The 23,241-nt window shown below is 40.2% G+C and overlaps 1 protein-coding gene across 2 annotated transcripts in view; it reads right to left on the reverse strand.

Moving 5' to 3' along the window:
• Positions 1–2,604: 2,604 nt before the first annotated feature.
• Positions 2,605–23,241, reverse strand: part of MKLN1 (muskelin 1) — a 1,341,339-nt gene continuing 1,320,702 nt past the window's right edge. For both annotated transcript variants that reach the window (XM_069629634.1, XM_069629633.1), the window contains exons 17-18: positions 15,658–15,712; positions 2,605–10,945 (exon numbers count right to left, since the gene is read on the reverse strand). In XM_069629634.1, coding sequence (XP_069485735.1) covers positions 10,824–10,945; positions 15,658–15,712 — 177 coding nt within the window. In that variant the 3' untranslated portion in view covers positions 2,605–10,823. The remainder of the gene's footprint in view (positions 10,946–15,657; positions 15,713–23,241) is intronic.

Here is a 23,241-nt window from a genome sequence, read left to right on the forward strand (position 1 = left end):
AACTTCCTTTTCTTCGCTGAGCCGGAGCATTGGCTTGTGGTTGACGGCGTCGGCAAAGCTGAGCCCAGCCTGGCTGCCGAGGAGCCCGGTGCCCACAGACTTGTGGTGCTTTGCCTTTTGTTGGGCCCCCGTCGCCAGAGTGCCCTCAAAGGTCTTAGAAGACCGCTCAGATTTTCTATTGGGAGAAGAACGTTGCCGGGCTCACCTGCCACTGGGTTCTTTGTCACCACCACTTAGTGAGCCGCTTGGGACGGTCCTTCATGGTGCGCGTGAACATGTCCTTGCAGAACGCACAGGCCTCCTCCACGCGCGATTTGTCCGAGTGTAGTCAGTAAAGGCACCGGGAGTGCCCATCCTCCTAGAAGACGTTCTGTAGTCCACATCCTGGGCAGATCTTGAACAGAGCCGTCGAGTCTCCTTGGTCTTCGGCCATGTCCACGCGGGGTAGGCCTCAAGTATCTTCTGGAATCCTCCAAGAAGTGAACTTTGATGAAAATTTGCCCTTGAGAAAACGGGTCCCCGTTAATCGGATGATAAATCCGTGGAGCTCGAGGCGCAATTGACTGAAAAAATAAAGTTCTCTGAAAAAATGCAATACGCAGTAGAAGCTTGAGAGCTATAGCACGAGGACTCCCAACACTTGAACGTGTGGTAAAAATATGAAGACGGCTGCCAGAGGAGGGGCCTAGGTAGAGGGCAGTCATTGGCTGGAGGCACTATGACCCAGAGACCAGTGATTGGTTATTAGGAGAAAGACAGTTCAGAAACGAAAGTGAAACTGATTTTTTTTTTTTACCAAGGATTCCCAGCCTGAAGACAGGGAATATTCATGAGCATGTGAATCCATGCCAGACCCCATGCTGGAGAATTATTACTTCCTCGAAGATGAAGAAAAGTGTTGCAAAAGAGTCACTGGGTGAGCGGGTCCTCTTACGATGTTTCTTCTTATCCTAAGGTTCTACAACTTCAACCTAGGACTTCCTGGAAGCAGAAAGTTACTAAGCCAGTGACTAAAAAGTGGTGCACCCATCACCACTTTTGTAGGGCGCAGCACCATGAAGAGCTTGGTGGCATGTTCCCAGAAGGCTTTAGGGTGCAATGACTGATGGGATTCACAGTCCTTTCATGATTGGCCCACAGTTAAAGGCAATCTTACGGGGTCAGAAAACAGCATGGGTTTCAAGGATTCTTTGCCGTGGTTAAAGCCCAAGGCCTTTGGGGGATACATGATGCAATGTTAAATAAAAAAAACTGTGGTGTTTCAGGAGCAGTGTTCTGAACACTCAGAAAAGAGTAACTAAGGTCACAGAGTCAAGTTGGAAGTTTGCTTTATCTTGATTTGTTGCTGTGATTGAGTCTTCAGTGTTTCTTTCGTTTGAAGTTGAGAAGAACCCATTAACGTTGTCCAAATGGTGGGACCCTGTGCCTCAAGTATCCCAGTCTTGGAGCACTATGCTGTGTGTCAACATTATGCTTCTGTTTACGTGCCTGTCAGAAACAGGAGCATAAAGATGTAGGATGGTTGCCATCATAAGCACAAAGAGGTAAAGTGGGACCTTTGCGAACACCAACAAGCTGGGCAACAACCTGTGTGGCCTCTCAGAATATCAATGTCATATTAGTATCAAGTTCATAATGTAACATTCATCCTGCTTGGGCGTTTTCTAACAATAGATGCTATTACCCAATTTAATGGCACTTAATATATCAACATCAGGAGGATGAAGGGCTGAGTCAGCCATACCAGTATCAAATCTGTAACTGCAGGTTGCACATGTATCGCTAAAGCCAACTCTGAACTTGCTGAGAGATACCACTTGTTGAATCGCCGCTAAGCCACACACATAGATCTAGCAGTCTACTGTCTCCGGATGGCGCTCCTTCAATCTGGTTGGTAATCACTTCATCAATCATATTTCAATGTTAATAGAAACACGAGTTAGTTTGCATTCATTAGAATAGTTACTAAAAGGCCTGTGGGGAAAAAGGAAGAAAATAAAAAAAACAATTGTATGGCTTATGACCAAAGCCAGGAACCAGATATATTATTGGCAAAGACAACATTGGTCGTCAAACTGCACACTTTTTCCACTAACTAAATATTCTTGATAAGTGCACAGGCACTGTATTGTGACTGTTAATGTGTGTATTTTAGGTGGCGCTGTATTGCAATAAGCTGAAACAAACCTTTGACACTCAAAGCACAAATTACATTTCCCATGCTTAAGCACACAAGAAATAAGATGTGATGCAGAAATATTCAAACAAACTGACAAGGAATCCGAATTAATATAATTGCAAGGATTTAAACCACCAGTCTGCATTTTAAACAGGAACAAAACATTTGCCAAGGCTCGCTCTTTCGTTAACAACACTTTTCACATAAGGTTCAACAAACATAGCAGATAAATGACCTTCACTCTAGAAAAAAAGTTGGGCAGTATAAACGTGTGAGCTCTTCTGGCCACCCAGGATGAAAGGACCCTCTCTGGTTTATGCAGTGACACACTGTTTTGGTGGAAGACATGAGCATAAACCACTGAATAGCACCGGATTGAAGAGACAGGCAAGTTCGCGAAATGACTGGCAACATGGACAAGAGGATTAAGCAGAGGATCTTTATCAACATAAAACAGCAAGATCAAGAGACCAATCAGCAACACTACAGTGCAATAAGTGGGAATACAGGTGCACACCTACTGCAACTTCACAAAAAGAATAGAATGAGGAAGACATGAGAATGTTGCTAGCTTTGCTGCATACCAATTAGTGGTCAACATAGGTGCAGTCCTTTCGAGGACACAAAAGGTCTGGTTCTTTTTCAAAAGTATGCTGCATTTGTGTGGGCCAAAGTGAATAACAAATTGTGTGACATTAATCCAGTGTCGAAGACACAAAAGGCTTTAGGTTTTTCTAAAATATGACCATTTTCTTTTTGTAAGTCTAACACTAAGGGCAGTACTCATTCAGGAAGTGAACTATCTGGAATGCAGCTACTTAATAATTTAACATAACAAATCATACCATATATACACACAGCCTCACATAAAAATATAGATTGCTCTAATAAATCTACCTTCCTTCTCTGAACACACTCAGATTATGAAAATATGCAATGGAAAAACAGCTGTATAGTTACATGGCTGGATAGTCACATGGCTGAGAAACATGTTCAGTAGTAAATGGGCACATACGACTTAACAGGGTGGATTTGGAAGAGCAAAACAGTCTAGATCACGAACAAATCACAAGCTACATAGTATCTAGAAACATTTCATTCAGGTTACCATTTCTAATTGTATAATATAAGCTAATCAAAAAGTATGCCATCTCCATATATGCAACATAGTTCAGATTCAACTTTAATTTATAGGTCAGTAGTTCAATGAAAACATACCATACACAGCATTATCTTGCGCTCTTTAAGCACATTTTTCTATTTAGAACTGCACCATGGGGTACTGGCTCCAAGATTACAAAGTGCATATTGCTTAACTACCTAGTTTGACAGCAGAGATCCAACAAGCGTTTCATATTAGATACCTTTAGAATGCTACTTGAAACCGATGCACTTCACCCATTTTCCTTAAATAGATCTTTTCATCTCAGTTAGCTTTGGTAAACCTTATCTGAAAACATTCAAACACCATTGTGACTCAATACAATACACATACAAACTTAGAGAATACAACACCCAAATAAACAATTTTCATGGGAAACTAAAGGATGTCTGTCTGGTTGATTCTATTAGAAAGTAAATATAATACTGCTGGTTGGTTTTCATATGGACATTACAATGCCATTAACATCTATATTTATTAAGAAACTATTATCTGTAACTTATTCTTAATTGCATAAAGAGGGACTGCACTTGAGGCTTGCAGTTCATTTTGAGTAGATTATCTTGAATTTGCAAGTGTAATTTTTCAAAAGAAAAAGTTTTGCTTTAGTTAGACACAAAGTGTATCTCTGGAGGCGAGTTTTGATCCACCAATGAGCCACTCAGATTTGATAGGATTGCCAAGCATTTCAACCCAATTGGTCTGATGCAGGCAGCAAGATGAAACATTGGAAAAACAATGGAGAATCACTTGACCTAGCAAATCTTTACTGTGAACATATTTTACGTTTTAAGTAACCTTACACTCTTAAAATGGAGCCAATAGGTTGAGTCTTTCAGGCACAATTTCAGTGCGTCCACAACCAAAGGACAATCTGCATGGTCAATTTATAAGTTTATAAAATGCAGTTTGTTTTTGAAATTAAGACTCTCAATTAAGTGCCCCAAAAAAATAATAATCAAACAGATAAAAAATAGTGAAGACTTTAACATACACTGCTAATACCGGAGCAATGTCAGCTGTGGTTATCCAACAATACTCATTACTATTTTTGGTATGTCATCTGTGTAGCTTTTGACTAGGGAATGTTGGCCACTCGCATTCACAAAATATTTTTACCACAATTTAAAAGCTGCACAATGAAACTACCGTGTCGGAGGGAACCAGCAACATTACATCACAGTTAAAAAAAATTAACACTTTTGGATTCTGCCACAGCTAAGGATAAATATTACCTTTTCAAAAAGTAAAACTAAGAATAAAAAGAAAAGATGGATACCCATATTAGCTAACTGTCATAAATATAACAAACATGATCGAGTAGCACAGTCCAATAGTTGTGGATATGGGATATGATAATACACCTACAATACCTACATGTTCAATGCTTGAAGAAAGCATCTACCATGCAGCTTGGGTACATTGATACTTTTACCATTCACCTTCACTGTTTGTTTTGTTAGTGGCAGATGTTCTTGAAATTACACGGAATTGTAACTGCTATGTCACTTCTCTGTTCCACATATTATAAATGTAATTCACTAAACATAGCCAAAATAGCAGTGGAAAAAAGAACAATGAGGCTACACATTAACAAGTATTTGTGGAATGACCATTTTAATTATATGACATCCCATAGTGTGCATTTATCATATGGTTAAGGAATGCCAGTGATAGTTTGCTGTACATGTCTGTAAATAATGAATATACCCAGTATGGATTTGCTAAAAAAGGTCTATATATTTGTAAAGGTAATGGCCAGCTTTCAATTTTCAGAACCAATCCAAATGAGAAAAAGGACTACATTCCCAGAAATAAAAATAGAAAATCCATAAAAAGGACATACAAGTGCTGCCACTTGTATGGCAACATGCACATTGTTTTTGCAGGAAAAACAAATGCTGAGGTTTTATACCTTTTTACAGAAGCTTCCCCGTCTAAACATAAAGTATGGGATGTAAGTGTGTACCAAATAAATTCCTAAAGCATTTCCTGTTTGACTGTTGGTAATCCAAATTTGATTAGCCAGTTTAAAACGTGAAACCACAGATAGTGTGATAAGGAATTCAAATTCTGCAAGTGCCATAAACCTACAGGTTACAGCTTTCGAAGTTCCTTACTAAGTCACAGAAGGCCAGGTGGCAGATGCTTCAGTGGAAAAGCTATTCTAACTCAGAAAAAGGAGAACACTTCAAAAACTATTTGCACATTACAGCCTTTTCACCAACGAGCAGGTGTAACCGGGTTGTCACATTCAACAAAGGGCTTCTGATTAAATCTACAAATCACACACCATTCGTACTTAGCGCTTATCGTGGCCTCTTAACTCGACAATTGGATTACAGGACTCTAATACACTATAATCACCACAGAAACCAGACATGGCACTATGGAAATAGACTACTACTTGATTACCCACTTACTATGATAAGATTTGTAATTTGATTTTTTTTATATTTCCACATTTTTCAATAGTGAATGCACAGAGATGAAGTAAATCCCGCAAACTATCAGCTTTAAAAGATATGGGAAAGGTTATACTCCCAGCAGTAGCTTTAAAAACCACAATTCAGGGGGATGAAGTTACACCTATGAATAATATTGTCGAACTAAGTAAAATATACATTATAATCAAAAAATCGAATCCTGTGGTTCTGGAGACGTTAAACCGCATAGGCATTAGGATTTCAGTTTAGTATAGCATCAAAAACCTCCAATTGCATTTTATAGCCATTTCACATAGCTATGTCAAATACACAAAGAGAGCTGCATACTTATAAATTACAAGTCGGCCAACTTGGGGATTAGGTAGTGATAAATTATCTTCATTTCAAGCAGCAAGTACAAAAACACATCGAAATATATGTGCAAAACAAAATGCAACAACATAAATTTGGCATGCACTGCATTGTATTCTCCCATCTAATAAGGCAACACAGAGCTGCAATGCAGGTGATATGTTGAAGTAAGACTGATTCTTTGGCACCAGTATAATACATTGGGACTGTGAGCACAATTTTGAATACCATTCCTGCTGGTCCTACACATCACACATTTCCAATGCCATTTCCATACGTTCTTAAAATTTTGTTACACAGTAAAGAAAAGCAGTCTTGCCAGATGAAAGCGTTTTTCTTGACATTCCAAAATAGACTTTTCTGATAGACATTTTGGGAAATGTTTTCTTTTTAAAGAATGCAGAAGCAGAAGTTGGCTGTTTGCATGTAAATGTTTATACGATGTCATCCAAATCCTCCCACTCAAAGGCGTGTGCCAATACAGAGAAACAGAGGACGATAACTGGTGAGTGTTTCCACACCTCCCCATCATGCCAATCAACGGTGGTACTGATGAGACAACAGTACGACTCGGAGTGGAATACAAAACAGCTATAAATAATGTATTTGAATACAAAATTCAAAAGGTCAATTAGTAACTAGTTTTAATTCGAGCGCTCAAGCCTACACTATAATGTCATAATACAGCTGTTCTTTTCCTATCCACAGATGCATCCAAACATTGTACATTGAGAATACGTCACAATTTAAATGGGCCCACATATAAATGCACATTACAAAGCATCATATTTACATTATATGAAAAATAAATGATTCTATAAATGTATAGGAAAATATTTTATTTTATTTCTCTGGCAGTGAGATATCTACATACCCTTGTGGACATTACAGTGGAGTTGTTTGTATTCTTAATGACCATGGATGGACTTTACATTTCCTAGAGTTTTTAAAACAGCACAATGTTCTGTACTATCACTTTTCTTAGCCAAGACTTAAATCAGCTTTGATACAAGCTGCTGTTCCAATATTTAAGTTTGGGAAAAAATGAAAATGCATTAATCGTCTACACTTCAACAAATGGTTAAAGCATATCCTTTTGTTGATGTGTAGAGGGAGAGCCGGTTCTTAAAAGTATATAGCTGTTTTGAACATGTAGTGTGAACACTGCAATGGAAAATGGAAAACAAACCTGGATGTTTTTCATTCAAGAGGTTCTGCAATCGTGGGTCCATAGGTTTCATTTGATGGCCCTGAAGTATTAGTATTTAATGTACTAGTCAAAAATATTCTGCTATTCACCTACCAAAATTACGCTGAAACTAAATTGGTGGAAACATTTGCAATAGGATAATAGAAAAGAGTTACCCCATAGAAACAAACCTATAAAATCAGAGATTTAGTAATTGAAGATGTTTCTGTAAAGAATTGTAGAACACACAATACTAAAGAATTGCCAGAATTTGAAAACGTTTAAAACCAACCCAAATAAGCCTCCAAAATTTAGTTATGACATTTCTTTAGCTTGGTCTGAAGGACCACAAAACTAGAGCCATTATTGGCTTTGAGTAGCACGACAAGGGAAGAAAGTTGGATGTTGGCTTTTTGTGAATCTGGTTTGCTATGTGCACTTTTATTTTCCTAGTCATCTATCCCATGTACGCATAGCTTTTTATGCTTTATGACATGTGACTGGGACTCAACAGCGCAAATGGCCCATGCCAATCGCCATTGTTCTCACTCTCTATTACATCCACTGGAAGAACTGGCATACACTACTAAAACAGGAAAGCTATTTAAACCACTTTTGTTTTTTAAAACCTGTGCATTCAATACTTAGTTTCTGTCTTTGCGTTCTTTCAGGTACCATGTATGTACCTTACAATCGTTACTCGATTTGTCCATGCCTCGACAAATGTAGAGAAACTCATGAGATATACTCACATCAGAACAACCACAACAAAAATAACATGTATGGCAAATATTTCAATTATTTTCTTTCAATCACTGAAAAGATTCGAACAGCACAATTATTTCATGAAATAAAAGAAAAACTATTTCTAAATTAGTGGGTTAACAATCAAAGGTCATATGACAAACTAGTTTAGATTTCTATAGGCTAGGCCTTGCATTAATGGGTAATTTGTGCCTTGTACAGATTTGTACAATATTGCAAAAAAATCTAGAAAATTCTTTATGGGTCAAGTGCATGGACTTTTCAACTGCAAGGCCAAACTTTATTTTGCCCAAATAAGCAGAAAAAGGAGCAAAACATATTTCTCTTCTTCAGAAAATCAGAATTTGAAGGCATATTTTTAAAATCTCCATTGAAATGTAATTCCATTGTAGTGGGAGGAAATTTCAGATGGGTACATTTAACAATGGGCTTACATTTAGGCAAAGGAATGCTGAATGACAATACTTAATACAAAAGGCCATTGTTCTAAGTGTGAGGGGGAATCATAGCTTTTGTTGGCGGTATTAAAGAGTAGAGCAAGAATTAAAGATGAAAACTGCTCAAGTAACATACCTTTAAGTACAGCTCTAAATCCTGTAATCAATGAAAAAGGAAATCAGCAATGGCACTTAATTTGCATAACATGTTTTGGATAGCTTCTTTTATTCTCCCACACATCAGGAAATATCTGCTTTATGACTTCCCTCTCAACCATTTAGTCAGTATTATTGAATATGTCCCTGAACAGCACTAAAAGGTAATTTTATAACTAGGAAATTGTGAATCTTTGGAACGATGTAAAGATAAGATGGTGCATAAAGACAGCATAGGAAGCATTTCAATTCAAATGTATCAATTATACTCATTTGTTTGCAATAATTATTTACAGAACCAAAATGAAAGCACTGCTTAGTGCAAGAAATGTATTCCCTGTATAACGTTAATAGCACCAAATTCGAAGCCCTGCATCAAAAATAAAAATAAAATAAAAAAAGATCTCATTTTTTTAGCTGTCAGAAATAATATGTTTAAACACATAAATTCAATATTTAAATGTATATGCACATATAAGCACGTGTCTCTAATATTAAATGCAGCAGCTTTGGCACACAAAGGTTCTATTTTTGGGTGGAGAATAAACTGATGACTAATGCAAAATACAACAGTGCAATTCAAAGAGTGCATAACGTAATAGCTAAGTGATCATAAGGAAACCAACTCAGCATTAAAGAAGGAAATATGCACACACAAAATGGGGGAAAAGGCCATCCCTATACCAGAGTAACCACAGCTGCTCAAAGAGTTGACCACTGAGCAATTCTGTGCATTTTTTCATATTGTTTTCCACGACTCCATTATCTCTGGCACTCCCATATTGTTAGTAAATTTAATTAAAGCCACCTTTGTCCACCACCAGAATAGAGGGAGGTATGCCCCATGTTTGTGTATCCATCACAAAGGTAAGGATAACCAGAGGGGAACAGACTGGATGAAGAAGTGCTTGGGGTATGTACACCTATTCCCATTTTGTGAGATACCTTTGAACCAATTGTTTCAGGCTAAGATTTAGGACAACAAAGATTTAGGACAACACACCTCAGTGTTTTTCTGAATGTCAGAAGAAAAAGAAGTACATGCTGAATTCCAATATAGTTCTTATTGATCTGCGTCCTTGTGTTCTGAGCATTACTTTATAATGGAAGAGACGAAAAAGAAAGTGAACGCATGACAAACTGAAAACAGAGCTTTGCGGTCAACCTCACTCAAGACAGAAGAAACATTATACCTATTTTCAAGATGGCATATGTTTGCCAGACACAATAAGTACATGTGTTACACTCATGCTGGGATTCAGGACTTAATTAAGCACTGCAGTGAGTGCTCAAACGTGAACAAGCAGGCATTGCTACATGTGAACACTAAAAAAGGTGGACATGCTTCCCCAAATGATTTCAATCGCCCAACTAGTTTTCAGCTTGAAATGTTTGCAAAGACAAGAAAACAGAACCCAAAAGATGCAAAGAATTGGAATGGCTTGTTTCAGCTGCTCCAAGTTGTGTATCCAATGCTGACCGCCAGATGCCCAGACTCAGTTACTTTTGCAGGCCACTGAAACTTGTGCTTTTCATACATTAAAACTGAAAACTGTTGTTACAAGACGAAAAAGACACGTACATTACTGGGACATACAGAGGGAGTCCTGCGCTGAATGACACAACCAACACAAATAACTAATAGGCTTAAATACATTACAGGTATGATGGGGCAAATATAAAAGCGGCTTTTGCTGTTATTGTCAAATTCTGGAAAAGAATTGCAGTGGGTTTTGTTTTTGTCCAGATTAGAAAAAAGAAATCACATGATCGCCCCATTTTCATTTGACGTTCAGACTCAAGGGTCAGTCCAAAAAAATTGTGCGATCGTGCATGTGGGTGTATGTAGATGTGCATACACATACACTTTAAGAATATATGTAAATATACATATATATATATATATATATATACACATTTATACACACACTTCAGGTTGATTTTCCAAATGTTAGTTAATTAATCCAAGCAGAGGTGGTGGTCACTTTGGTGTTTTGTCTGAGCACAATCCTTTCAGGACCGTGGACCATTGTATTTTGCACCTCATTCCAAGAGTCTATCCCCACAGAAAAAAAAGAAGAAAAAAAACACTTCCAACTTCTTTTCCTTCTTGTTTTCATGTCCAGTGTCATTTCTGTTAGAGTGTGATAAGATCCACAAGATTACCCTTAGGAGGGGTCATGTTGTCTGGAAAGAAATTCACCAATGTATCGAAAAGAAGTGTTCTTTGTGCGTAGTTGTGGTCCACATCAGAGAAACCTATAGAGTGGGTACAAGAGTGCAAAATCAATGTTAAATTCACAAAGTTAAATTCATTAAAACAAAGTATGCATATGACAAAGCCAAAACCTTGCAAAAGATAGACACCAGTCTCTGAAATTCTGAAAGTCATAGGGGATTCAAAAAGCTGCATATTCTGGGACAGATTTGTACGTACATCTAATTCTTCACTAGGTTTGTTGAGAATTCACCCAGCTTTTTTTATAAAATCATCAAAGGGCACAAATTAATTCGAGATATTCAAGGTCCTCGGGCAGTCCATGGACCCAACTGATAAGAATCCCAAAATATGATTGGCTGGAACCAGGGTGAAAAATATGAGCATAGCCACCCTCTTGGATTCAGATGTTTGAAATGGGCATACAGCAGTACCTGGTGCATGTTGTGACTAGCAGGAAATGTGCATGAAAATTCAGCATGCCCAGGACCTCTGGGACAGTGCCCATTGGCATGATTGCAATAGAACTGTGGTTGTTTTTCCGGTGCACACAGCATGGCTCTGGGTCATGCCCCTAGCACAGTGTGCACTGGGCATGGTCCCAGGCTTTGTCCAGTGGGTATATTTGCTGTGCATGGTAATTCTGGTACCATGCCTGCTGGATATGACTGCAGCCATGCCCACTGGACAGCGTGGGCCTTGTTTGTGGTGACGTCCAAGCGCAGTGTCCACAGTGGTCATGCCCAATGGGCACTTTGTGGGTTAGGATATTTTTCATTTAAAAAAACAAACTAATCATAAAACTTGTGGTTAACCTTTCATTATAAAAACATTAGGAAATGAATTGAAAAAAACTTCGGAACCACAGAAACTCGCTAGTAATGTTTAGCAAAGGAGACCTTACGTTTAGCAAAGGAGACCCCATGTCACCCCCACCATGCAATGCTCACGACGTCACACACATCAGCTCAAATTACATTTACCTACCCACAGTTATAAAGGGCAAGAGGAAAAAACAGCTAAGGAAAAACAGTAAACAATATTTTCAAAGGATCTATTTTTTATGCAAATTAGTTTCGATGCATTAAGTCACAAGCAGTGCATGGTGGTGGCGAGTTTTGAAATTATTACATTTTCTTTTGAGTACTGTGGAACACCTGGGATGGTGGTCAATGCATCCTGTTCGTTGACGTGTTTTGTATATTCTGAGACCTATGATTAATAGCACCTTTTTCAACTGCCTGCATTCTAATCAGCAGAATTCGTATTCCTTGAACTCAGCTTGCAGAACAATAAATCTTTTCTCGTTTCCAAGGGATCCACCAGTCCGGTAGTCTTTTGTTCTGGAGCAGAGCTTTCCAACGAGTTCTGGGATTACATTGTAAAGGGGCAAAATAAATTGCAAATTCAAAATTGCAATATTGGACTGAATGTCCTTGCCCTTGCCCTTCCTTTAACTGTCAGCATGTTTATCTTTACCTTCCCACAGCTGGGCCCCCTTTAGGCCAGGGGATGGTGCACCATGATTCGTAAATCCTCAACTCCACCTGTTATCTTTCCTGCGCCATAGCTCATCAATATCCATTTATAGAACCCCTGCAGGCCAACATTATGGAATGAATGATATGAAGCTGCCTCAACAAAATCTGAGAGGAGCCCCTTTTGGCATCTGGTTGTGCCTTCTGTGCAAGAAGAGTTGGTGACCTGCTGCAGACAATGGCGGAAGACGTGGTAGAAATTATCAGGGATTCTGGACTATGCCCCGACGGACTGACTAGTGCGGTTCTTAGCCCCATGGGTGTTAGTTACCCCAATGGCCAACAGTCTGATGAGATCTGACTGAGAAAGTTAGAGTGACACTGGAAGCAGCTCTCAGTCTGCCAATCAGCATACTAAGGAAGATGAAATACTCATTTGGGGTTTTCATACCTCAGGCAGATCTTTCTCTGAACCAAACACAACACAGCTCCCACAACCCCTAGCACCTCACTCAGAGTTATGATTGGAGTCCTCTACCAGTCATCTGCCATCATCTGCCACTGCCCTTTTCTTGCTGCATATGGCACGCAGTGTATCTATATGGGATAGGGAGGGAGGAAGAATATGTTGTGATACACTCAACCTTCAGACAACTGACAAACTTTACTCCCACTTTGACCCAATTATGAGGGCTACCAGCTCCAATTAGACATGTCCCACGTGGCAGTTGCTCAGTGTGCTCCCAAACTAAATCCAGTACAACTGTGGAATTAGGTCCTTATAAGCTTTAGCAAGAGTTGCACCTGACCAATTGCAACATTAGCAAAATAATGTGTGCTATAGTATGCCCTTGGAACTTATTGTATAGAGGAATGTCTATGCGCGAGGTTACAATTAGGATGTCTGAACACAGGAATGGTATCAAGAATACAAACATAACCGCTACCTTGGTCTTGCATATATTGGAAAAGAACCAAAGAGAATGATTTAACATGGACAGTTCTCGTGTGCCATCTGAAAGGTAAAAATGTGGAATGCCGCCTTTTTAGATTGCAACAGAGAATGATCTGTCCAACTTAAACCTTCAGCAATGGGTTGAATGAGATTGTATTTATCTAGAATATACGCAATGGATTCATCACATTCTCAATAATTACATTCCCCCGGTTTTGACATTTGGTGAAGATGTTATGGCTTTAGGACATTTGTCCAATTGTAACATATGTTTCTGTAAATATAGAACTGTTTTCCAACATCTATGCTTATTTATGATGTGGATTCAATGTGCTTTTTGCCGTTCTATTCAAGTAGCCACCAAATAGTGCTCTGCAATCCTTACATCACTGTTGGAATGCATACCATATACTGGATACATAAGCGCGTCGTCATAACTTGGTATTCTGTGCAATTGCCACCCCAGTTTAGCCACACTATTCCGTGATGATGGCAATACAGTCCTCCAAATTGGGTGGCTATTGCTGGACTTACATCTGTTCACTGCCTTCACTGGATGTAGGGTTATTGGTGCATCTTTAGGTACAACCCTTATCTAGGTCTTTCCAAAGATGAAGAATATTAAGAGTTTTCTATATGCGTATAACTGTATTCCCCCAACCTCGTATATTGATATCTTCCTAGGTTTCATTCACCACTTAAAAGGACCTGGGCCCTGAAGAAAATCCCTACATAAACAAAGAGGGATTGAAACATGTACGGCAAGATTATTGGGTTGGGTTCAGGAAAATTGGTAATAAAGAACATTGAAACATGTGGGATCCTTGTAATTATATGAATGTCTTTCCTCCAACTGGCATGTGTTATAATGTGGTGATAGGAGCAAGATTGTTTAAATCGCTCCATTTTGCAGAATCGTACAGCATTGTTTGAACTTTGCTATATTGGCACCTGGCATGTTTATTTATTGTGATTTTTAAACATTAATGTTTTGTACATGTATACCTTTTTTTGACAGTTCATTCTAATAAAATGTATTTTGATTTGTCTAAGCAGGGACTATATCTTTCACAAGAATATTAAAATATTATTTCCTCCCTCTGTTGCACTGATTAGGGTAGTTTTTTTGTGTCTGTAATAATGGTTTGTGATACCATGTGTGCATGTCAGTCCTGATCCTGATCGATATCCTCCTCAGCGTCAGCTGCTTGGACAATTTCAACAGGGAGTGTAGTTTGGTTCGATGATGTACCTCTACTCCTGCACCACTCGACTCTGGATGTGACATCGACAGTCCTATCTATTGTCTATTGTATGGACTATGCCCCCTCATCTCACTTCCCCTACCTTTTTTCCCCTGTGCTCAGCATCCATAAGAATCAGTTCCCACTTTTTTTTGTGACCAGCTACTAGATCAATCATATAATTCACTTTCAATGAAATAAAATTGATGATATTTTGTTATTTAATTATTTTGTTTTTTTAAAGGCTAGGCAAAGTAAGGTTCACACAGAAGATTACATAAGCTTTTAGAGAGGGAAAGGAAGGGAGGGTAATGAGAAATCTGTGTGAGAAGAATCCATAGAATTATACACTACAGGCAAGTCATTTTACCTTCAATGGTTGGCATTCTCCCGCAGATTCCTCATCTTGAAAGACTCCCAAAGCCGTAACTGGAATGTGGAGGAGGGCAGGAAACTTAACTAAACAACTTTTCAAAACCACCCTGTCAAAACGGCATTCCTCCAGGAGACAGATTCAAACTAATGTGTTTTACTTTTTTTGATACATTTTTCTCATGTGAGTTTTCTACCCATTCCCTCTCCTTTTAAGCTGGGTCATGATTAATAAGGTGCAAACTGAAGACTCGTGCAAAGGTTTATGATTTAATGTGAAAGTTTAATTCACTTTACCGCGTAGCACTTATTATCATATGTAAATACAATTCGACATACTTCATATCCGTGTACAAAAATAATAACTTACTTGGCAAAGGTAGAAAGGTGCATGTGAAAAATTACACTTCAAAATACTCTTGGAAATTGCAGGGACATTTGTTAATGCAGCAAACAGATTATCCCTGGGAACTGAAACTTCTACACTCTTGAAACCTGTCTGGACTGCTAATCTAGAATGAGGTAACCACTTCTTTCACTCCTCACGATTTATTTACTAATGCAATTAAATAGTCCATTGATACAGCACACTTTTACACTTTGGTTCAGCATAAATGAAACATTACATACAAACTTAACATCATAAAATTCATCACAACATTAAAACACTCTTAAACTGCCATGTGCTCGAAAATTACACTTACCTAGTGGGGTAAACTCTGCACTGGACATAAAGAGAGCAGAGGCAAGAAGTTGGAACTGCAAAAAAGAAAGCCGACTCATAAGTGTCTGCAGCAATAAAGGAAAAACTGTTACTGGCTTACAACATTGATTCTCCAAACACACAAGTGTATCCTGTATAGAAAGACATGCTCAACAAATATTTCCGGATAACTGGGGGAGTAGACCTAGAGCTGCTACTTAGGAAACCGCCTTGATTTTCACAATACCCTCCTTCACTGTGCCAGTCAAATATCTCTGTTTGTAATGTAGATTTACTAGTTGGAAAAGCCAGAACAGGCTCCTCACTCAGAGCAGTTGAGCATGGCTGGTTGTATAGGACTATGCATGATAATCAACATTGTATGCCAACAGGGATAATAATAAAGACTTGCTGATCACCTTCTAGGTATCCGGCATCAATAAGTGAGCAGGAAATACATTTGGAAAGCAAGATAGCACATAGTGTGCCATAAATATAAAGTTATGTAAGATGCAATCTAGAAACTAGCCCATTTTACATCATCCATTATGCTTTAAAGGTCTTCTAGCTATTCCCTAATTTAGTACTGCATAATAAGGTTTACACACATTTTTTTAATTATGAACTTTTAAAACTAAGTAAACAGTGAACTGGAAGATGAAAGGAAGATGTTGGAGAGAGAAGGAGGAGCCAGAGTGGAAGAGGAGGAACGGAGAAACACAGCGGAAGGACTGGGAGGGTATAGAAGGTTAAGTGGAGCCAGAGTGGCAGTGTAGGAAAGGCGATAAATGGAGGAGGGGAGGAGTGTGTTGTAGAAAATATAAGAATTGGGCGTGGAGGAGGAAAGAAAAGAACAGAGGAGGGAGAAAACAGAGTAGAGCGTAGAGGACAGAGAAGCAAGGAGGAGAAAGAGCAAACAAGGAGATGAGTTGATGAAAACCAATAGGCATATCAGGAGGAGGAACAACAAAGATCTAGGAGTGGAGGTGAATTGGAGGGACCTAGGAAGGAGAGAGAGAAAACCAGGAGGCAGAATAGAACAGATCTGTAGGAGCGGGGTTGAAAGGAACAGAGAAAGAAAGCCAACAAGACTTAATAGAGTGGAATACCAGACAGGTGGAAAGAGGAAGAACAGAATAGTACCCAGAGAGAAAAGGAGAAGATTAGAGAGAGAAACGGATGGGAAGGGGAGAAGAAACAGCATTGTGGTACATCAAGGAGAAACGTCCTAGTGATAACATGCAAAGGAAGGAGGCGTTTATCAGAAAGGGCTAGTCCGGTACTGAAGCCCTGCAGAAACTTCTAGGCTGGTGTGACGGAAGCCGAGGGATCACCAAAAACTTGCTACAGGGTTAAGCCTACTAACCCCATGGCTCACTGTGCTTTTTCAAAGGATCACAAAATGCCGGACACCCACCCAACATACAGACAATCCAAGACACTAGGGGTGATGGTTTTGGTGTGTCTTACAGCTAAAGCGTGACATCAGCTACATTAGACAAACAATCTTCAAAAATAGCCAGGGAATAAGTGCAAGGTGTGAGAAACCTGAAGGTGTCTCACCCGCTGGTCCCCGGGGATCGGTCATCCAGGTGGCCAGGATATGGCTAGCGCTTTTCGATCCAGATCCGGTTCCTGGGGGTGGACCAGTGCAGGAGGATCACCTGAATGGGGGTCTTCGGGAAGTGGGGCACTGGACGGAGAGACACAGTACCCTCTTCCCTATAACACCTTTCCCCCATCCTAACAGGTAGGATACCTAGGAATTCAACCCCTCACCCCCTTCCCCGACACAAACACTTTCTCCTAGACAACTCACCGTGAGCGACAACGGACTAACACCAGAGACGCATACCTGACCTATCCCAACACTATGGCCAAGCAAGGTCAGACAATTACGGATCATTCCACACACCTGACTTCCATCACGCTTCCCCACACGGATAAAAGGTGGAGCACAAAAGCACACTCGGAGCGAGGAAAAGCACACGAGGAAACAGCAGTTCCAAGTTGGCAGTTTAATACAAGCAGAAAGATGGCTAGACCAGAGAGGGTTACAAGGAGGGAAGTGCACTTGACCTTTAAAGAACGTTACTTTCACAAGCCTTGGAAAGTAAGAAGCCTAAAGCTGAACAAGCCTACACTGTGCATCAAAAGTACCCAGGACTCTCCTGCATCGATAAACAAGGAGGGAAGAGCGAATGCCACCATGGTACCGTCATTGGCTCCCACAACAAAGCAGCACCAGTGAAGACGGCACAGCCGGTGAGTCGGAGAGAATGATACCAAACCAGCTTGTGTTTGAACCAAGTTTCCAAATGGGAACATTGTATGAAGAAATCCAAAGAGGACAGTACACAAAAAACATGTGATGAGCGATGTGAATATAGTTGGAAACAAAAGGGAGTGGACGAACTTTGGGAGGCCAAGTGAAACACTGTATACAGAGCAGTCTGGCGCCACGTGGGTGCTCATTCGAAGGTCTCTGTTAGGTATACAACTGAATGGCAACTGTACCGTGAAACAGAAGTTTTGTATCGAAGTGGTCCTGCAACGGATCAAGCCAAATCCTGTGCACATTCGAAAGTCTTTGATAAACCAATGCGAAATACAAATCGGTCAGAGCTCGGCTGAGGGAGACTAATTGGAAAAGGGAAAGGATCTGAGCCCGGCTGAGGGGGATCTGCAGTAATGATCATAAAATAACAGGGATCCAGGGAGAGGGGGAGTTGAAAATGTGAGAAGAAAAGAACTGTATTTATGTTTTTGTACATCAGGCCCTCTGAATCAAGAGACTTTGATGAGAAGAGAGACTTGGGCACAGAAGGCACTGCTGCTGGAATTAGAACTGTATCCTCGTGATGAAGAAGCCAGAGTGTGGGCCTTGATCGAGTGAACTGCCTTGCCCCGGCTGAAAACGTGGGGAAGGGCCAATGTCCCAATCATCCTGAAATATCATTTTGTGAACACTACTTTCTTTTTCATGAACATTACCCCCACACTATTTGTAAAAACAGCGATAAGAATTGGCAACAGGTTTTTTTGGTACAGGCCCTTTTATTTTGATAAGACTCCACTAGGACTGCATTATTATTATTTGATGGTCACAGTTTGCTGCCATCTGTAGATTTAGGTTTAGATAGGCGTTTATCACACCCTTGTGAAAGTTCAATAAACAACCTTTAACTGTGGTCACTTGTGTCTGTCTTACTATTGCCACCATGCGTTCCTTACAAAGGCACTTAACACTGCATGGTATGCAAGTGACTATTTCCCACCAGAAAGGTGAATTCTAAGGATGGGTGGGGTGGATAAAGGCCCACGGTCCTAACAATGTAGGCTAATTTGTGTTGTGCTCTTGAATTATTGCTGAGTATGCTCTTGGAATACATGATGTGGCCTTCTCAAAGAGTGATTCACTTTGCCACAGTGTGACTTAATGAACTGGATTAACCACCACCATGTTTCTGGTTTGGGGGGTAAATCTCTTAATGTAACTGTAAGCAACCAAGAGTTTTACACAATCTTAGTCTGAACATCAGAGAACGTGATAGGTCATACCGAAGATCTCTCAACAAAATATGTGTTTAAGAATTGTTCTGCAGGAACACATTTTAGCCCCCCTTTATTGTTTTCTTGCCCGGGGGTGCACAATGATATTATCACACCGGGCCAGTGATGGACAATACTGGAACCACTGGAGACGAAGAGGAGACCTGGAGAGGTCTGAGAGTTTGATGTGTTGAGAGAAAAGATGTCACGGCGATGGAGAGTCCTGAGAGAAGGAGTTAAGATGTTAAGATGAAACCATGCAGAGATCAGAACTGAGAGTACACTAGGTAGGAACTGCCCAATGAAGCATCTTGTGTTTATTTGTTTATTTAATGGGTTTGGACTTTGAACACTTAGGTTGATGAGAATTTCTATTGGCCAAACTTGAACATTTGCCTTGTAAGTATAGTGTTAGCCTGGGGGCTAAAGGACTCGTTAAGAGTAGATTTAAACTTTTACGCCGGCCATGACAGTTGTTCTTTGCTTAGTAAACTACAGAGAGTTAGACTTACTAGACACTGGTTGCACACTATTCTTTATTATTTCTAGAGCATTTCCCTAGTTTCTGTTGCAATTTGTCCAACCTTAAACCCTGACAAATAAATAAAACCATGTGAACTCAGCTCGCAGTTGCCCTTGCTTCATGGCATCACCACAATACACAGTGAGTGGATTGCCAAAAAGCGCTTTTATTCGCAGAGAAGCAATACCACACTGCAAGTAAGGGTAATCAGAAACGCAGGATAACGTCAGACACATTACAAAATAGAATTTCTTGACTAAGACAGTAACTTGATGGGCTTAGATCACTGCATATCAAGATTAAACCTAGTTTTTGTTGAATACATATAATCCTTATCCCTGCACAACAGTGCGCTTTGATTTTGGAATCAGAATGAAAATAAATAATAGTTCTTGATTAATAACAAATATCAGCTTATAAAGGATCCTGATTCGATGATTGTTGCATAGGGAGTTAGCTACAAAAAGAGACTCCCGGTAACAAATACAAATATACCAATATAATACTTCCACAATCGAAGCTTAAGTGCAAGAGAACATGTTTAAACTGGTTGACATACCAAAACAGACAACTAAAGACAAAATGGCATTCATGGCATGGAATCACGATGGGCCAAATGGAAGAGTTCAGCCTCTGGGAGTTTTATTAATCTGCTGAAGGGTAGATTGTACATTGTACATTGTTTCAGAAGTTGGAGTCCTTTAACAGCTAGTGTTCTTCCTCCAGCCTAGATCATTTGTTTTTCAGGGTCGCTAACTAGCAAGTTTTACCATCTCTGCGTGCATAAACGAGCAACATTTTTAAATGTGAATGACACTTGGGCAAATTAAGACTTTTGTCCAATGCCGCTCTGCCAGTAAGACAGATCATCCTAAAGTAAATAGTTTTGGCCACAAGGAGCCAGTGAAGTCTAATCACTTAGGATGATTGAGATGTGCTGCTATTATAAACAAGACCCTCAATACTTTATTGCGGATGTATTTAAGCCTGTTGATGCCATTGGCAGGCAGACCAAAATACTGGGCATTTGCAAAATCAATCTACGAAAGTATCATACGTCTGGTATTTTTAGTTCTAGGCTATAGAAGATGGTGTGTGTTTATCAGTGCTACATAGTGAAAGCATGCTTCACTACTTCAAGTACTCTCACTCAAAGGGCGGATGAAGTTTATGTTGAGGTTTTTCATGGCCACTTCAAGATGAAAAGCCACAATCCCGAGTCAAGTGCTCCCGCTTGGAACAGCTACAGAATGAAACGCTTGAGGTCAAGAATGCCATGTGGAATGAATAACAATATTAACAAAGATATTTTAAATCAGTTATAAACCACTGGTTAACCAATCCGAATGCTTTGATTGAATCTATAATCTCTGGTGTAGACCGTGTCAGAGCATTTAGTAGCAGCGGCCACCGGTACCTGCTAGCATTGAGCAGCCATCCTACACTTACAAATGCCAATACTCTCCCACTCCAATTACCATACTTACCTCATTAGTTTAACGGGCTCCCTTCTTGCCTCCTCACACTGGTTTTCACTGCAGTTTGCTCTCCTCTAGCCTTTGCAGCCCAGTGTCAGTAGCTCATCGTCATTTTTTATGCCGGTTGACACTATTACGTGGCCATCAGCAGACATTTCCACAGGATGAGACTGCATTTGATTAGACCCCTATTTCTCTCATTCATGTTTGGTCCGTAAAAGTGTGAAACAAGGCGGGAGAACTGTAGGAATCAAGACTCTGTATTTCAACATTCGAATTAAGGCAAGGGTTTGAAATTTAACTAGGGCCAAGGGTGTAAGCCTCATTAGATGGACTCAAGAGTATGAGTCTCAGGCTGAACTCAAATATGTAGAAAGGTAGCTTCTTACTCTTTGTAGGTCAAACACTTAAGGTTTATTCTTAGCTACATCAAGATCTTACAATAGAGGATACTTGAGGACACCACTGGGTCCCATCACCCGGGTAGGCCCAGCTCCAACTGACATAGGCTGGAACCTTCGCACACACTCACAGGACAACCTTCTACAGCCAGACACCAACATTCTCACATCTCATGCATTCACAGATAAGCACTTTACAACATATCTCCATCTCTTACTTCAGACACACACACACACACACACACACACACACACACATAACAAATCTACTTCACAACACATCTCCTTTTCTTACGAAAACACAACGCACACTCACACAGCAACTTGCACCTTTTAAAGAGGGTCTGCTACTCTAAAATCATCATGGGATTGACCCCACTGCCAACTTAGAAACACTGATAGCTCAGGCGCGACCCAACCATCATCCAATGGAGGCATGACCTCTCACTTCACCTCTGTGTAAATCATTATCCCAACTAGGATACATGGCGGTAGACACTACCTCCCCATGACAACTTTCAGGGAACCCTCCCTCTTCTATTAAATGGTTCTTGGTGCAACCTAACCATTACCACCTTGTAGAGGCGTGACCTCTTATTAAATATATTGGGAAACTCACTACTCCCACATATATAGCTGAGTGCAGGCGTGACCTCACCCCCCTTAGCCATTGCTGAGGCATGACCTAGTATAACAACTTCTTTGGGCATGACGCCTACTTCACATCCCTACTTTAATCTGACACCCAGATTCTCAATGTGGGAGGCACGACCTCCCTTTATTTAAGTATATTAGGCACGACCTCAACTTAAATATTTGAGGGTACACGACACTTGCACATTCGCTGACATAATCTCTCTGATCTCTCTGTCATCCTTGATACATTTCAGATCACTTAGCGCTATACTTCCATCCTTACCAAGAATGATCTACACGTTCAAATTATTACAATTTGGTTTGGTTTTGCCAAGACCAAAAAAAACATGCATGGTGAAAAGTTATGTTGTAGTGCTAAAAGTATATGTTGTATTGCACAACATAAACCCTGCAATGTCTCAAAAGGAATTACGTCTAGCCCACTTACACTATATCACTCGCATACAATTGTCTAGCAAGACAATAATTCATTTCTATAAATGTCCATTAGTAATCTACAGATACCTGCAAAGCCTTAAAATCATGATCACTAACACACACACACGGGCTCTTCCATTTGGCCACTCCTGGCATACTTCATGCGCTTCACTTAAACACACTTAGCACAATGGACCCCATTACGAGTCCGGCGGTAACCGCAGCGGTAAAACCGCCTGGTTACCGCCGGACTCGTATTACCATTCCACCTCCGTGATTCCCGGAATTACCGGGGCATTACAACCCCGGTTTTCCGGGAATCACAGAGGCGGAATGGTGTTAATCTCCATTCCCATTGAGTCCTATAGGACTCAATGGGAATGGGGATCATGGAAACACCGGCAGCATCTCGTAATGCTGCCGGTGTTTCCTCGTCCGCCTGCAGGCGGGCGGTGTTAAACCCGCCAGGTGAGACCTGGCGGGAACATCACCTCCCGCCTGCAGGAGTTGTGATCAGGCGGTCCGGAAACAACGGTGGCGGCGGTTTTACCGCCACC

This window comes from Ambystoma mexicanum, chromosome 12, assembly GCF_040938575.1.
Source record: "Ambystoma mexicanum isolate Mex_15411 chromosome 12, UKY_AmexF1_1, whole genome shotgun sequence".
NCBI lineage: Eukaryota > Metazoa > Chordata > Amphibia > Caudata > Ambystomatidae > Ambystoma > Ambystoma mexicanum.